This window comes from Eurytemora carolleeae, unplaced genomic scaffold (genome assembly GCF_000591075.1).
Source record: "Eurytemora carolleeae unplaced genomic scaffold, Eaff_2.0 scaffold1021, whole genome shotgun sequence".
Taxonomy (NCBI): domain Eukaryota; kingdom Metazoa; phylum Arthropoda; class Copepoda; order Calanoida; family Temoridae; genus Eurytemora; species Eurytemora carolleeae.
In genome coordinates this window covers 45,654-62,697 of record NW_019396999.1, presented here as the reverse complement: position 1 = coordinate 62,697, position 17,044 = coordinate 45,654, and the positions used below count along the sequence as shown (strand labels likewise).

Genomic DNA, 17,044 nt, shown 5'->3' with positions numbered 1-17,044 from the left:
AATGTATATGTGTCTGTTTATAAATTATATTTAAAAATAATATTTTTGACAAAATTATAATTTTTAAAACAAAGCAAATAGAAAACATAAACTTTTAAAACAGAAGTTTTGTGAACCTGATTTAAACAACTTGATATATTTTTAAGTACCCTGAGCTGATATAGTTTAAGAAATTCAATAAATATGTTTGGGCATTGAACGCATTGGCAAAAAGTTTAAAAGTTGTTATCAAATATTGTTTTTAAATCGTTTCTTTTTATTAAAAAAAAATAGTTTTCTTGACTTTTATGTCGGTTCCCCTTCACATTGCTGTAAGATTTGAATTATTAGATAAAATCACTTAACTTATCATTGTCAAGATGAACAATTTTACATAATATTAACGAGATGTGAATTCCCGGCTGGATTCCTTTCTCGCCAGTTCCTACATCGAAGCCTAGAAATTGAAATTGATCAATTATCAATCGATCATCAACAAATAATAAATAAATCGATTGATCTGAATAAATCTATATAAAATAATTAATTTCATACGGTTTGATTTTAGTGTTATCCTATTGCGACGTATGTTAAAGATTTTAAATAAAGTTTATTGTTGTTTTTTCCTTTTAGTTTATCTGCAAAAGTTTTTCAGTAAGTTAACAAAATATTTTAAAAATTGCGCTGGAGATGAAAATTTTTTAGCTTGTTTTTAATGATAATGACACATTCACATTAATAATAATAATGACACATTCACATAATGACACATTAATGACACATTGTTTCCAAAGCTAACTCTAGGCCCATTTCTAACACTGAGTGTTAGAAATGGACACAAATTTAAGGACTAGGTTTTCAGGATCCCGGCCCATATCCAGAGTAAAGGCTATAGTAAAAACTAAAACATTTTGTTAAGCATGACGAGAACAACAGTTATCAATTTTAAATTATTGTCTGAAATCAAAAAATTATAAAAGGAGTTCTTTTTATATTAAAATCCTTGGCCGTTTTCAAGACAATGCATATATGTCAGGTTTTCCATTTTCGAACATATCCTTAATTTGAATCATTGTCATGTTTTGAGAAAAAAAAACACTTTCCCGTTTTGAGTAAAATCCGCTATTCAGGTCAAAGCTGACTTTTATAACTTACAAAATAAATCACTCAAAGTAAAATGTATCTTATAAAGACTAAATTAACTGCTAAACGATTTTTAAAATCTTATTTTTCCCATTTTATTTGTTAAATAAGAGAATAAAGTTGATTTAATTTCCCACATATTAAATTAACAATTTCCCTCATTTCTAAGTAAATCAATATCATGCACAATATTATATTAATATTTTGATTTCTCAATGGTATGATGGTTTTTTAATTATAAAAGAACATATTATTTTTTTTATTTTGTTCATATTTTACCTTATCAATAAATGCTTGAAATTTGACATAGATATGATAGGGTTTCCAATCGAAATTCTGTTGCGTGGAATTGCGCTAAAATTGCGACCCAGGGAAGCAATTAAATGTACGCGGAATTGTGCGGAATTTCGTGCAACTGAATTGCTTTTTCTTTTAAAAAACAAAAATCTTAACTATGACTTAGAAATTTATGCAGCAGATACAAGAATGGAAATATCTCTGTAGATTTTTTTAAAATTACTTGTTTCAACAGTTTTCAAATTTTTCAAGTTTCTTGTTGTTCAGCTACTAATTAATAATTAAATATGATAAATTTTGCATTTGTTCACATTGGATGAACATAAAATTGGAAATTTTTTTGGTTAAAATTGTAAGGTTCGTTTAATCAAAATTAGATCGATATTTTGCGACGTGGTATACAGAAAGACAACATTACAGTGTATTTGATGTCGTTACAAATAAAAAAATTTTAATTAGTAACTTATTAAATCACTTATTCAGTTAAATGGTCTGCTTGACTCTAAAAGTCGTCTTCCTATGCCACAGTTTTCTGGTTATCATGCTGCAAATGAATATTATAAAATAATAGATTAAGATTAAGTTCAATCATTTTAGCCTTTGAGACTGAAGTGTTAGTGAAGTTCAGTTTATTGTATGCCATTGATTATTTTGGTAAACGGATTGCGCAATAATTAATTTGCGCACAATTATTATGCAATTGCGCGCAAGTAAAATTCACTTGCGTTGGAAACCCTAGAATTTGAGTAACGGGACATGGTCTGAAATGCGGCAATTGTTTCAAAACAGGGATATGTTCGAAAATGAAATCAAGTATAAAAAAGAAATTAATTTTCACAACTTAATATTAGTTTTAAGTCGACATTTTTGTTTCAACATATAGTTTTAGTCATTTTTTATAGATGTATGCAAATGTAGTTTTGTTCAAGATATATGTACTCTTGGAAAAGGTAACTTTGCAGATTTGGCCTACGTCTAACCCTCATTGTTATAAATTACCCAAAAGTTAGTTTTGGAACCTGAAATTGCGAAATTGATTTTTTTTTGCTACCTGACTGTTTCAAGATGTTCATGAAGACTTTTCATTTCATTGTTAATAAACTCCTAAGCAAACAATAATTTCGTTTTAACTTTAAATAATGAGGACACCAAGGAACAATACACTATGGGACTCCCAACTCAAACGTTCAAAAATCATTAACTGTACTGTCTGTGAGCAATGTAAACAAACTCGGTCTTTCCACAACCTGTAGAGTAGAACCGAAGCTTTTAGAAACGCCAGTCATTTTCTCAAAAATATCGATGAAACCATTTATCCTGCATATATTTTCACGATTTAAGTAGCAGATCTTAATAAGCAAATTCAATACCCCCCCCACCTACCCACACGCATGATGTTTTTCCCCTAGATTCTTTGTTTTGGTCTCCTCCCACTGCAGTAAACAGATTGGACACATCAGATATGGTGGTTCCCTTTTTATACTTATTGAGACAAATAGAACTACGTAGAGATGGTTCAACAACTTAAATTTCCTGGCTGCAGTTCAAAATTTAACGTTTCAGTTTTTATATTTTGAACAATCCTAGTGACTAAGAGTCAAGTTCTGTTTCAACCAATAGTTTGATGAACCCGATATTTTGCGGTGCTCTGATTGGATTGTTAGAAAATTTCTGCATTAGCTGACTTCAAACTATGGATGTTCAAAATCTTAAACTTTAAATCTGTAATCTTGATTTGAGCCATTGAGCATTTGAGAAGTAGTTTAACTGGCTGTAGATAATTCGACAATGTCTCTGTAATTTATTGAGTTGAGTGCCTAATATGTTTAACTGAAGGATGTTTATTCTGGTTAGATATGCAGGATGCTCTCCAATGTACGGAAATGTCGTCTTCATAGCAATGGACACTGAAAATTGTCATTTGAAATAACTGCTTATTGGCTGAGGTTGAAGTGACAACATTGTTGGTGCCAGAGGGGGGGGGGAGGATTTTCTCCACTTTTAACAGCTGACAAACGAAGATAATCCTTCTCTCCCTCTCACCAACCACTTTGTCACTTAATCTTCCGCCAAAAAGCAGTTTATTGGGTGGAGATTGTTATGAAGACGACTTATTCCGTTCATTGGAGCGCTTCCGTTCCAGTGTATCTAACCTTAATAAACAACCTCCGAGTAAATAGACCTGGTTATCATGAAGATTAATTATTGAAACCAACCCAACAACTTGTTCTATTCCCAGCACTAGGTTCTGTATTCGGGTCTGAAACAAAAATAACATAACGCATAAACTTATAATTATAAAGTTGTACTTATAGTATTTTGCATCAATCTGACCTCTTATGACCATTGACCATATTAAAAAAAAATATTATACAAAATTTATAATAATGTTTAAAGTTGACAATATGCAGCAGCAAAAAATGACAATAAAATAACACGCAAAAAAAACCAAATAACTATACTGGGAACCAAAAACTCTGGAGTAGGAAGACGACGTTAAAACTGAGTGATTGCTTTAAATAGTCTAACAGCATGTGAAATAGCAATGCAGTGTAAACAGGCCCATTTCATTGTATAAGGGATTTAGTAATGTATAACTAGTAAAAGTATTTCTTTTGTAACAGCATAAATTAAACTCAAACATTGCTTTAATGTCTCCTTTCCTTCACACAGTTTTCTGGTTCTTACTGCATAAAACAACATTTTTTTAATAATGCTATTTACAAAATAATTAAAAAATTTCCTACTAAACAACATATAATAACCAAAAAAAGTAAAAATAAAAGTACAAATGAAAGCACAAAAACAAAAACGACTGCAATAAAAACTACCAAAGTGAAAGCAAAAAAATGAAAGATCTTACATCTACGCTAGGAGGGTGAATATTGGTCACAATAACAGTTTGTATTGCTGAGTCTAGCAGGAAGGGTATATGCCTGATAGCTCTCTCAAGAGGACCAATATCTTTAGGGTTCCTGAATACATATAGAAATAACCAGAAAACTCTGGAATAGGACGACGACTTTTAGAATCAAGTTTTAATATGAAAAGTCCAATGAGCACATGATGTAAACAGGTCCATTTTCTAAATTAGTTATTTTATAAGTGTCAAGCTAAATTATTTGATTTGTAACAACATCAAAAACCTTTAAGTATTGCAATCATGACGTCTTCCTATATAATAAATACAGTTGCAGATCTCATAGTTACCAGGCCTAGGTTTATTACGTATACATTGTCCGTAAATCTAAATGCTCTTAATAGTATTTAAATCTTGAACTATAATTAACCTAACCTAGATACGTCTATGAATAACTATGTTGAACCCATATTATGATGAGGTTAACTACAGTTTGTGTATAATGACGCAAAACTTGTAATTACATCTATTAATTATTGAACTTAACTTGTAACCTAGAACTCAAAATACACACAGTTGGAATAGACTCCACTTAGATTACAGTGAGAGAAGTAATCGTTCCTTGATTTGCGAACTGGTAGATGATGGTGTCCATGTTTCACATTTATGATTCATGAGATCGTGTCCATGTTTGACATTGATAGCTCAAGATTGTGCCCATGTTTGGCATTGATAGTTTACAAGATCGTGTCCATAAAGCTAAAGATTGTGCCCGTGTTTGCTTGATAGTTTATGAGATCGTGTCCATGTTTGACATTGATAGCTCAAAATTGTGCCTATGTTTGGCATTGATAGTTTACAAGATCGTGTCCGTAAAGCTAAAGATTGTGCCCGTGTTTGCTTGATAGTTTATGAGATCGTGTCCATGTTTGACATTGATAGCTCAAGATTTTGCCCATGTTTGGCATTGATAGTTTACAAGATCTTGTCCGTAAAGCTAAAGATCGTGCCCGTCTTGATAGTTTATGAGATTGAGTCCATGTTTGACATTGATAGCTCAAGAGATTGTGCCTGTGTTTGGTACTGATATTTTATGAGATGGTGCCCGTGTTGGCATTGATAGTTACGAGATTGTGTCCATGTTTGACATTTAAAGTAAGGTATTCCTGGAACCGTGAGTTCCCGATTGAGTTGAGCCTATATTAATACAACCCTCTCAAATCTCCTGATCTATCCTACAACCATCACAATACCCCTGATCAATCCTGCAACCCTCTCTAATCTCCTGATCAATCCTACAACCCTCCTATACTCCTGATCAATCCTACAACCCTCCCTAATCTCCTGTATTAAATTAATACTGTTAAAACCTGATGAGAAGGCTCTGAGATGATACTTGCTCCATTAAACTGTGAACACACTAAATAAAAACACTCATACACCAGACTAAACAATATCTTAAATATTTTGTTTAGAAATAGCATTTACTTATCAATATTTTCGATATTAAAAGGATTTACTTATTCAATATTTTCGATATTAAAAGGAACAATGAATATTTACTCGGCCATGCATCATCGAGAAATCCTGTGTCTAAGGTTTTGGCTTTAAGCAGTTAAATCTGGTTTACCTTGAGAACCTGGATTTCAGGAGTTAAAAGACCAGTTATATATAGTTTACCTAGAGAACCTGGAGTACAGGGGGTAATAGATCAGTTCTATCTGGTTTATCTTGAGAATCTGGAGTACATGGGGTTGAAGTCAGTTATATCTGGTTTACCTTGAGAACTTGTATTTCAGGGGGTAGAAGTCCAGTTATATCTGGTTTACCTTGAGAACCTGTAGTACAGGGGGTAAAAGTCCAGTTATATCTGGTTTACCTTGTTAACCTGGAGTACAGGGGTTAAAAGAAAATTTATATATGGTTTACCTTGAGAACTTGAAGTACAGGGGGTAATAGTCAAGTTATATCTGGTTTATCTTGAGAATCTGGAGTTCATGTCCAATTATATCCGGTTTACCTAGAGAACCTGGAGTTCATGGGGTAGAAGACTAGTTATATTTGGTTTTACCTTGAGAACCTGGAGAACGGGGGGTAGAAGTCCAGTTATATCTGTTTTAGCTTGAGAACTTAGAGTACAGGGGGGAGAAGACCAGTTATATCTGGTTTACCTTGTTAACCTGGAGAACAGAGGGTAAAAGACCATTATATCTGATTTACCTTGAGAACCTGGAGTACAGGGGGTAGAAGACCAGTTATATCTGACTTACCTTGTAAACCCGGAGAACGGGGGGTAAAAGACCAGTTATATATGGTTTACCTTGAGAACCTGGAGTACAGGGGGGAGAAGTCCAATTATGTATGGTTTACCTTGAGAACCTGGAGAACAGGGGGTAAAAGACCAGTTATATTTGGTTTACCTTGAGAACCTGGAGTACAGAGGGGAGAAGTCCAGTTATGTCTGGTTTACCATGAGAACCTGGAGTACAGGGGGGAGAAGTCCAGTTATATCTGGTTTACCTTGTTAACCCGAAGAACAGGGGGTAAAAGACCAGTTATATATGATTTACCTTGAGAACCTGCAGTACAGGGGGGAGAAGACCAGTTATATCTGGTTTACCCTTTTTAACCTGGAGAACAGAGGGTAAAAGACCAGTTATATCTGGTTTACCTTGAGAATCTGGAGTACAGGGGGTAGAAGTCCAGTTATATCTGTTTTAGCTTGTGAACCTGGAGTATGGTGGGGGGAGAAGACCAGTTATATCTGACTTACCTTGTTAACCCGGAGAGTCCAGTTATATATGGTTTACCTTGAGAACCTGGAGTGCAGGGGGAGAAGTCCAATTATGTATGGTTTAGCTTGAGAACCTGGAGAACAGGGGGTAAAAGACTAGTTATATTTGGTTTACCTTGAGAACCTGGAGTACAGGGGGGAGAAGTCCAGTTATGTCTGGTTTACCTTGAGAACCTGGAGTAAAGGGGGAAGAAGACCAATTATATCTGACTTACCTTGTTAACCTGGAGAACAGGGGGTAAAAGACCAGTTATATTTGGTTTACCTTGAGAACCTGGAGTACAGGGGAGAGAAATTCAGTTATATCTGGTTTACCTTGAGAACCTGGAGTACAGGGGGGAGAAGTCCAGATATATCTGATATACCTTGAGAACCTAGAGTACAGGGGGTAGAAGACCAGTTATATCTGGTTTACCTTGTTAGCCTGGAGAACAGAGGGTAAAAGACCAGTTATATCTGGTTTACCTTGAGAAACTGGAGTACAGGGGGGAGAAGTCCAGTTATATCTGGTTTACCTTGAGAACTTAGAGTACAGGGGGGAGAAGACCAGTTATATCTGGTTTACCTTGTTAACCTGGAGAACAGAGGGTAAAAGACCAGTTATATCTGGTTTACCTTGAGAACCTGGAGTACAGGGGGTAGAAGACCAGTTATATCTGGTTTACCTTGTTAACCTGGAGAACAGAGGGTAAAAGACCAGTTATATCTGGTTTACCTTGAGAACCTGGAGTACAGGGGGGAGAAGTCCAGTTATATCATCTAGAATTAAAATATGCTCTAGTTTCTTCTCAGTCTCAGGAGATATACAGACCTGAAAGGGAATGTAATTTCAACTTTTCCTCATCACAGGGATGGCAATGCCCTATTTACAATGATACCCTTAAATGCTTATGCTAATCAAGCATGCATCTGATATGAATGATTATTATTCTGAAAACTTATAATGTGGTTTCAATACATAAATGCATGAAATATAGGAATTATCAGAAATAAGGCCAAATTTTAAGAATTTGAGCAGCCGCTTAAATTTGAAATGTGGCTCAAATATGGTTGGCTACACTTGAAAATTGTATTCAATGTTTCAAGATTTAAACCAGCGCTTAATTGAAACTGGTTTTGGGCAGACTTGAGATGCGGCTCAAATTCATTAATTCGGTCTCTGATCAGTTTTTAACATAACTATATGTCACACAGTTTTGATCTGATCATGGTTTTAAGGCCACTGTTGTAAATCGAGCATTGCTAAATTTGCATGGAGTGATAATTGCAATTGCGCTTTTAGTCACTTACATTTAAAAGCAAGTTGAAAACAAATCCATGGTTTTACAAAGTTCTCCTTTATAGTTAAAACATAAAAAGTTTTTAGAAACGAGAGGGGGAAAAATGTAAAAGGAGGGGCTGAGTCCCATATTCAGTTTTCAGTACAGTTATAACCAAAAAAGTCTGAAATAGGAGGACAACTTTTTGATCAAGTTATAACCTTAGGTCCTCCAAGGAGCATGAGAAAAAGCAATTGTGTAGTGTAATGTAAGCATGAAGAGCTTACAGCTTACATGTAAATGCCTGTAGTTTATGTTAGCAGTAGGGCGGATAATAAACCGCCTCATGTATAGTTGTATTCAAAATATCTGGCCGCTGGAAATGAACAAAAGATCACATTTGTATGCGCCAACAAGCCAAACTAAACCATGCGTTCTAATTTAAATCCAGGCCAATGATCTGACTCCACGAGGTAAAGTACAAACCCTGCTCCCCCCCCCCCCTCCTAAACACAGGGATTTGAGGAAGGACAAGTCAGTTGAGGACCGGCCGGGGCCTTCAAGAGAAGATGGATAAAATCCAACTCCAACTCCCCATCATTGTTATGTTTAAAATGTTTATAATAGGCCAACCAATTCAAACAACCTACTCTGGTTAGGCGGGTTCAAACTACATGCAAATTGTGATTTTTTATTTGTACTATCTCGTGCTTTGTAGTTGAATAAAAATATGAATGAATGAATAAAGTATTGCTACAATGTCGTCTTCCCATTTCATCGTATTCTGGTTATCAGGGTATAGTTTACCTTAGCTCTATCTATTTTGTAAACAATACAACAAGAAATCTCTAAACAAACCTGACAAAGAAAAGTGTTCAATTCTGGCAGTTTACTCCAATATTTCAAAACCAAAAATGAGCAAGGCACTTAAGAGAAACCACGGCTGAAAACAAGTAATTTTCAGAGAGAAAATCATGCATGGTGTCTTTTTATTCTTGATCAGAAAAAGATTTCAAGGGTATCATTTGACTGGGTTATGGCTCAAACAAATCCCTACTTTTGACAACCAGAACTCAGAAGTCGACTTTTCTAAACGTTGATTTGGTATCATGCATATAAATATTCTTTTTAAACTTTTCATTTTCAGTTTTACTTTTTCACTTTTGTTATCATTAAAGGAAATGTAATACCTTGGTTCTGAAACCATGCTGGTTTACTTGCAATCCCAATCTATAATCCTACCTTATCCTGTTCTATATTGTAAACAATACAGCAGGCTACGTCAGTTGGTTTATCCTGCCCAAACCGTCGGTACATCAGCAGACCAACATACAGTACAAGCAGAAAAATAAAGATGGCGCCACTGGTCAAAATGTTTTTTTTTAATTTGTCATACAGGGAGAACCAGAAAATGAAAACGACAGAAAAGAATTACATCAGTTTCTTAATTGCTTTTTTCTCATGTGTTGGACTTTTTAAAGTCATAAATTGAGTCTAAAAGTCGTCTTCCTATTCCAGAGTTTTCTGATTCTAACTGCGAGTCATTAAATGGTTCGAGGTTAAAGATTTGAATATCTATCAGCAGACCTGAATGGAGTTCTCATTATACAATGGAATCCATAAATTTGTGAAATACAACATCCGTCGTTTGTTTACATTACCGCCCACAGACAGTACACTGCAGTACAAAAGATGCGTAGACTTCTGAAATAAGTTTCCTTGCAATATAACCTTCATCGCTAACTCCCTTTAAACCTGTGGTCCTTGACATTATGATAAAACTTGTTCAATAAAATAATTTTGACTCATATTTTTAAAGCAAATGATTCTGATTTTAAACTTTTGGGTTTTTATAAAATTTCTTAAAAACATTTCCTAATGAAAGCCAGTACAGTTACAACAGTTTGTTCTGTAGAACTTGTAACGTCCATTGTTGTTCTGTTTGTAATTAAACTACAGTGTTACTCACAAATAATGAGATTGCAAAGACGACCTGAAATTCATAAAATATGGCTATTCCTACCACCCTTACACAAACTGATAACATAGAACTACGCTTAAACAAATTGATGACATATTACTGTGCTTATGCAAATTTATTACATAGTACCGCGCTTATACAAATTGATGAGATAGTACCGCGCTTATACAAATTGATAACATAGTACCGCGCTTATACAAATTGATGACATAGTACAGCGTTTATATACAAATTGGTGACATAGTACTGTGCTTATACAAATTGATGACATAGTACCGCGCTTATATACAAATTGATGACATATTACTGTGCTAATGCAAATTTATGACATAGTATCGCGCTTATACAAATTGATGACATAGTACCGCGCTTATACAAATTGATGAGATAGTACCGCGCTTATACAAATTGATAACAACATAGTACCGCGCTTTTACAAATTGATGACATAGTACCGTGCTTATATACAAATTGATGACATAGTACAGTGCTTATACAAATTAAAGACATAGTACCGTGCTTATACAAATTGATGACATAGTACCATGTGCTTATACAAATTAAAGACATAGTATCGTGCTGATACAAATTGATAACATAGTACCTTGCTTATACAAATTGATGACATGGTACCGCGCTTATACAAATTGATAACATAGTACCGTGCTTATACAAATTGATGACATAGTACCGTGCTTATACAAATTGATGACAAAGTACCGTGCCTATACAAATTGATGACATAGTACCGTGCTTATACAAATTAAAGACATATTACAGGCTTACACAAATTGATGACAAAGTTCCGTGCTTATACAAATTGATGACATAGTACCTTGCTTATACAAATTAAAGACATAGTACCGTGCTTATACAAATTGATAAGATAGTACCATGCTTATACAAATTGATGACATAGTACCTTGCTTATAAAAATTAAAGACATACTACCGTGCTTATACAAATTGATGACATAGTACCATGCTCATACAAATTAAATACATAGTACCTTGCTTATACAAATTGATAAGATAGTACCATGCTTATACAAATTGAAGACATAGTACCGTGCTTATACAAATTAAAGACATAGTACCGCACTTAAATTGAAGACATAGTACTGCGCTATATAAATTGATGGACATTTGAAATTAACGTTTAATTTTTACCGATATTTAAGAAAAGTGCTGTATTATGTTAATATTTTTAATTAATAACTTGTTACCTTTTATAATTCACTGAAAACGTCAACAATGTTAGAAAATATTTTCTAAAATGTTGATTATTTTAAAAGATATTCTTTCACATATGTTTTATTATCAATACACACACCTGTTTAAATTCTACTTTTTCTTTGAGTTTTAACGTAAAATGATAAACTAACATCATGTTGTGCATTGAAATTAGCATCCATCATCTTAATGTGTCATCCATAATGTTGCTATTTATTCTTTTTGAGCCTTTTAAACTCTTTTTGGCAATTTTTAACTATCTATAACTCGTTTAAACTCTTTTGACAATTTTTAACTATTTAAAACTCGTTTTTTCTTTTTTAACTCTTTTGTTTCATTTTAACTATTTGTATTTCTATTTTACTATGTTTTTAATTCTTTATAATTCTTTCCTGGTTATGCCTAATTTTAACAAAATAGTTTATAGAAGAATTTAAACTAGAATTTGTTCAAGGATTTAGGGGGTGGGGGGGGGGGACCTTCCCCATTTAATAAGGTAAAGAGGGGGGGCGGTTTATCAAAGTTTCTAAGTCCTGAATGTGGGTTTGGGGATCATTAATGGGACTGTTATAGCGTAATTTCAAGCGACCATTAATGTAAAGATGACAATAGAAGATATTTGTGATTGAAAAGAGTTTAAATCTAATAACTCCATTATATCTCCCTGCAGAGATATGAGCAAGTCACTTTAGTAGAGAGAAACCATATTTAAAAATAATCATTATTTAATTCATGAACCACTATGTAGTAAAATATGTATAAAATGACCTACCCCAACAAATGCTTTTAGATCAGTACCAATCCAGATATAACCTTCAGTATCGTACAGACACAACTGAATCTCGAACGCCAGGTTCCTCAATAATACTTTAGTAAATATCAATCTAGATATGACTCTCTCTGTATTCTTTTATGTGTACCGTGTACAGATAAACCTCAATCTTAAACTCAAGATTCCTAAGTAATACTTTTGTCAATCCGGATATTACTCTCTTTGTATTCTTTGGTATATATGTCTTAAAGTTACAAGATATGCAGCTTATTATGATTCCTAGTCTATATCTATCTATTAAGATGTGACTCAGGTCCCTCTCATGCAAGGAAAATTACTCTAATACTGTAATCAAGCAGAGTTTTATTCCAACTAAGTTATATTTTTGAGTTCTATGATACAGGTAGGGTTTCCACAAAATAGTTTTTGCACAAAATTACTTTTTTTTGCATGAAATTTTGCATCATTTTTGTATCAATACGAAACTAGGTTTGCACAAAATTACGCTTTCATTAGAAATAAATATTTTTTTGCACGAAATTAGGGATGAATACATAGTAAAAATCATAATTTTTGCATGACTTTGAGCATGAATACGAAAATAAGTAATATTAGTTTCATGACATATTGCTCAAATATAAAAGATTTAAATATTTGGACATTATATGATGTGAATTAGTTTCAGTAAGAAACCACTTCAATAGCTTCAGTATTTTATTCATGAACAATAATTATATTATTACCATTTTTATAGTTTAGACACGGTAAAATAAATGTGGGTTACTTTTTTATTAAATTTTGTTATGATAAATATATTTTAAAAAAAGGCTAAAAAGGTGCCGCTATAGCATGTGCGTCTCAACTATGCATTAATATATATATAAATTTAGCTTGTCTGTTTGTTTCTTTGTATCCAATAACGTCAAAACGGCTGAACCGATCAGGCCCAAATTTGTGTGGGACCTCACGTGGCACCAGGGATGGTTTATGAATGATCAAAATTTCAAATATTTGTCTCCGTCAAAATTCGATTTTCATTAAATTTTTGAAAATTTTGAAAATCCACAAAATTTTTGTTAAAATCTGCAAACTTTTTTTTGTGTTGTATCCAATAAACGCCCAAATTTTGTGTGGGACCTCACGTGATCACTTAGGGAAGGTTCATGAATGATCAAAATGTCAAAAATTTGCTTCAAACAAAATTCTATTTCCAATAAATTTTCAAAATCCACAAAGTCTATTAGAAAATCTGCAAACTTTTTTGATTTTACAATATATTCATTAAAATTAGAAAATGCTCACAATTAATTGAAATAGAAGATGGGCGCGAAGCGCACTGAAAGCCTAGTCTATATATATTTGTATACATTTGTATAAACGATTTTCATGCAAAATATTGATATTGGCAACCCTGGTTACAGGTTAAGTTAATAAACATAATTACAAGTTTTTATACTTCATTATTTACAGGCGTAGTTAGATTACTCGCAATACAGATTTGACGTAGTTATTTACCAGCATAGGTAGGTTAATGTATAACGTAATATATCTAGGTGTGTTCAGGTTTGAAGAATATGGGGTTTACTACGATATTTATTACTCTTACATACTTGATCAGACAAAGCTTTATATGGTACAGTTGTAAATCGAGTTTTGTCATATTGTCACTTGAAAATACGTTTACAGTCCCTTTAAGCAAAAACATTATGATGAAAGTTAATGCTAAAAGATTAAATTTAATATATAGAACATTTTGAATGAAATAATAGAGTTATTTGTGTTCCTTCTGCCAGAAAAATAAGGCTATATTATGAGTATTTAAAGATGAACAGTAAACAGTCCTTTTAAGGCTATTCCTGCAATTATGATGTCTGTATATGAAAAAGATTAAGACTCTAACAATGAATGGTGATGCATGTTTTAAACTAGCGATAATAATTGTAATGTTCTTGTTTATACTTGTAATTGCTGAGTTAGCAGCCTCAGTTTAATATATGTGACACATTACCAATGGGTTTCAATTATATATTGATAATCAAAATATTGTTTTAGAACGCATTTTGTGTATGTGCGATTTTTGGACTTTGTGAATTTTTTAATTTTCAAGAATTTTCCGAATTTTTTAAAAAAGAATTGTATTTTAAACTGCGACTGAAACCACCTTGAAAAAAAAATCCAGACCATGTGTTTCAGATGTGTGTTTCTCCGAATTTTTGACTTTGTGACTTTTTAATTTTCAAGTTTTTTTCAAAGTTTTTTTAATAGAATTGTATTTTATACTGTGACTCTGCTGAGACTCGCATAGTCGCACAATGAAACTACCTTGAAAAAAAAACCAGACCATGTGTTTAAGATGTATGTTTCTGCGACTTTTTGACTTCTTTAATGTTTAAGATTTTTTCAAATGTTTTTCAATCCAATTGTATTTTAAACTGCGGCTCTGCAAAAATTAAACCGATAACCGAATATATTCAGTGGAACAATGTATTCTGTGGGAAATATTTAATTATTTGATTATATAGGATTATCCAGAAAGGATAAGACTGTAAAGACGACCTGAATCTCTTTAAATATGAAGATTCCAAGGTTAAATAAGTCATCTACCTTAAAGATAGTCAATTTAAGGCCTCTCCGATTGATATTTCGCACAGTAAGACACACGTTTTAGATTGTATAGAGAATCATAAATGTTAGAAAACGGACAGTTTAAATTCCGTACAATCGTCTCTGAAGTCTCATCTTTTGTGGGTATACCCTGTATCATCAGTTCTTACTATAAATTTATGAAGGAGAAAATTCATTTGTTTAATCTGGAGATTTCTTAAGATGTGATAATAAATGATTTAATTGAAAATATACTGTTTTTTTTCTTCAATTTTTAGGGTTGGCCCAGGGGGGGGGGGCAACAAATGTTTAATTAAAATGCTTAAACTTGAAACTATTTGAGGTGGTGGAGATTACCAATTGAGGAGCGCGCTTGCCGCAAAACAGATTTGGGTGGCGGTGATTACTATTTGAGGAACTCGGTGGTGTATTTTTCGACCTACACATATCCGCTATACTCCACTTCTGACCTACGCCAAATCCGCTATACAACACATCCGACCTACTAGCACGTGGTTTTACAGCTGCGATATGGACATGTGGCCGCAGCTCCCGGCCCCCTAGCCTGTCCTAGCCGCGGAGCTCGGCCCAGAAATTGTCAATTAACCTAACCTAACCCTCAAATAATACAAAAATAAACAGCTGACATAGGTCCCATATTGCAGTAGGTCGGAAAGTTTATAGGTCGGAAGTTCAGTAGGGGAGATAGACGATGTAACATTATAGCGAGGAACTCTGGACTCCCTCCCTCTTCCATAACACCATAATCCCAGCTCCTCCCTTTTTGATGATGTATTTGTGGACCTATACGCCCATTTTTTTGACATCCCATGAACAAGAGGGTAATGTTACATCGTCTATACGCAACATCCCCCCTCTTCCGACCTACTAACTTTCCGACCTACTGCAATATCGGGCTACGCCAGCTGTTTATTTTTGTATTATTTGAGGGTTAGGTTAGGTTAAGACAATTTCTGGGCCGAGCGCTGCGGATAGGACAGGCAAGGGGGCCGCGCGCTGCGGCCAGAAGTCCATATAGCAGCTGTAAAACCACGTGCTAGTAGGTCGGATGTGTAGTATAGTGGATTTGGCGTGGGTCAGAAGTGGAGTATAGCAGATTTGCGTAGGTCGAAAAATACACCACGGAACAAGAGGGTGTTTAAATATATCGTCTTACTTTCCTTTATAATTCGCGCAATTTTTGCCATTTCTTTAATTGTGTCGGAGAAATTGTTTTAGTAAAACAGCTGTCAGCTGTTGAAGAGCTGGAAATGCTGTTGGAGTGGCTGTTTTAAGTCTTTCCAGTGTTAATTATTTTCTCTTTTTTGTCTAAACATGATTAAATAAAGACATTGTTCAATTTTCTTTTATTTCTACTTTGCTATAGCAGATTAATTATATATACTGAAAGTAAATTGAATTCCTTATGGTTATTATATATATGCAGGGTTAAAAGAGTTAGAACCTTGGTGAGAATGAAAAAAAGCAGTAAGATCATAAAAATCAAGAATTCAAGATAATGGTAATTCGTTATACCCTAGAGAAATTGAAATATTTATAAAAGTGGAGCAAATAGTTAGACTAAATTGGTATTGAAAAAAAAACTTTTAAAATGTGGTAACCCTGCATGAATGACAGCTTTAAAGCGACCGTGCCCCGTAGTATTTTGTTGATTAACAGCTGTTATCCTTAAACTTCGTCGCCGGTTGAGTTTCCAAGAAAGGACATTGTTTAAACTTTTAAATTGGTTTTCTTCAATTTTTAAGCATTTAACTACCAAAATGGACGACGAAACGGTAAGAAAAAAACATTGATCATCCATAATCGTAATCCAAGTTTTTAAAATGTTATTTTTGCTCATGGCTCACGGGAAGAATAAATGGGGGATTTTAGGGCTTCCCCTAAACTACTTATTATATGAAGGAAACCAACTCATTTCAGAAATTTGAAATCAATGCAAATATAATTATTTAAATTTCATTATAACATGTATAAGAAATGTTTAATATGTAGCAGCATGCCCTGGCTGCAGCGCTTGGCCCTAAAATTTTATGAGCTAACCTATCCCTGATTCAATATAAATTCATGTACATTTTTTAACGAAGGGGGGAGGGGGGGGGGGG

General features: G+C 33.7%; 2 protein-coding genes across 7 annotated transcripts in view; one reads left to right on the top strand and one right to left on the bottom strand.

Annotated features, from left to right (window-relative positions):
• Nucleotides 1–124: 124 nt before the first annotated feature.
• LOC111710924 (uncharacterized) lies at nt 125–13,849 on the bottom strand. Of its 6 annotated transcripts, XM_023485124.1 has the most exons (11): nt 13,833–13,849; nt 12,318–12,402; nt 10,208–10,325; nt 9,575–9,695; nt 9,140–9,190; nt 7,789–7,884; nt 5,650–5,699; nt 4,283–4,394; nt 3,602–3,679; nt 2,471–2,523; nt 126–436 (listed from the first exon to the last, which is right to left on the bottom strand). In XM_023485124.1, the coding sequence occupies exons 3-11, from the start codon at nt 10,261–10,263 to the stop codon at nt 370–372; spliced, it is 684 nt and encodes a 227-aa protein (XP_023340892.1). In that variant the 5' UTR covers nt 10,264–10,325; nt 12,318–12,402; nt 13,833–13,849; the 3' UTR covers nt 126–369. The 6 variants fall into 6 exon arrangements, with proteins under 6 accessions (XP_023340893.1, XP_023340892.1, XP_023340891.1 ...); XM_023485125.1 differs by lacking the exons at nt 12,318–12,402; nt 13,833–13,849 and adding an exon at nt 11,539–11,590 and having other exon boundaries at nt 125–436; nt 10,208–10,270; XM_023485123.1 differs by lacking the exon at nt 13,833–13,849 and having other exon boundaries at nt 12,318–12,844.
• A 2,756-nt stretch (nt 13,850–16,605) lies between these two features.
• LOC111710923 (exportin-7) overlaps nt 16,606–17,044 on the top strand; it is a 45,510-nt gene continuing 45,071 nt past the window's right edge. The window contains exon 1 of the mRNA XM_023485121.1: nt 16,606–16,717. Coding sequence (XP_023340889.1) covers nt 16,703–16,717 — 15 coding nt within the window. The 5' untranslated portion in view covers nt 16,606–16,702. The remainder of the gene's footprint in view (nt 16,718–17,044) is intronic.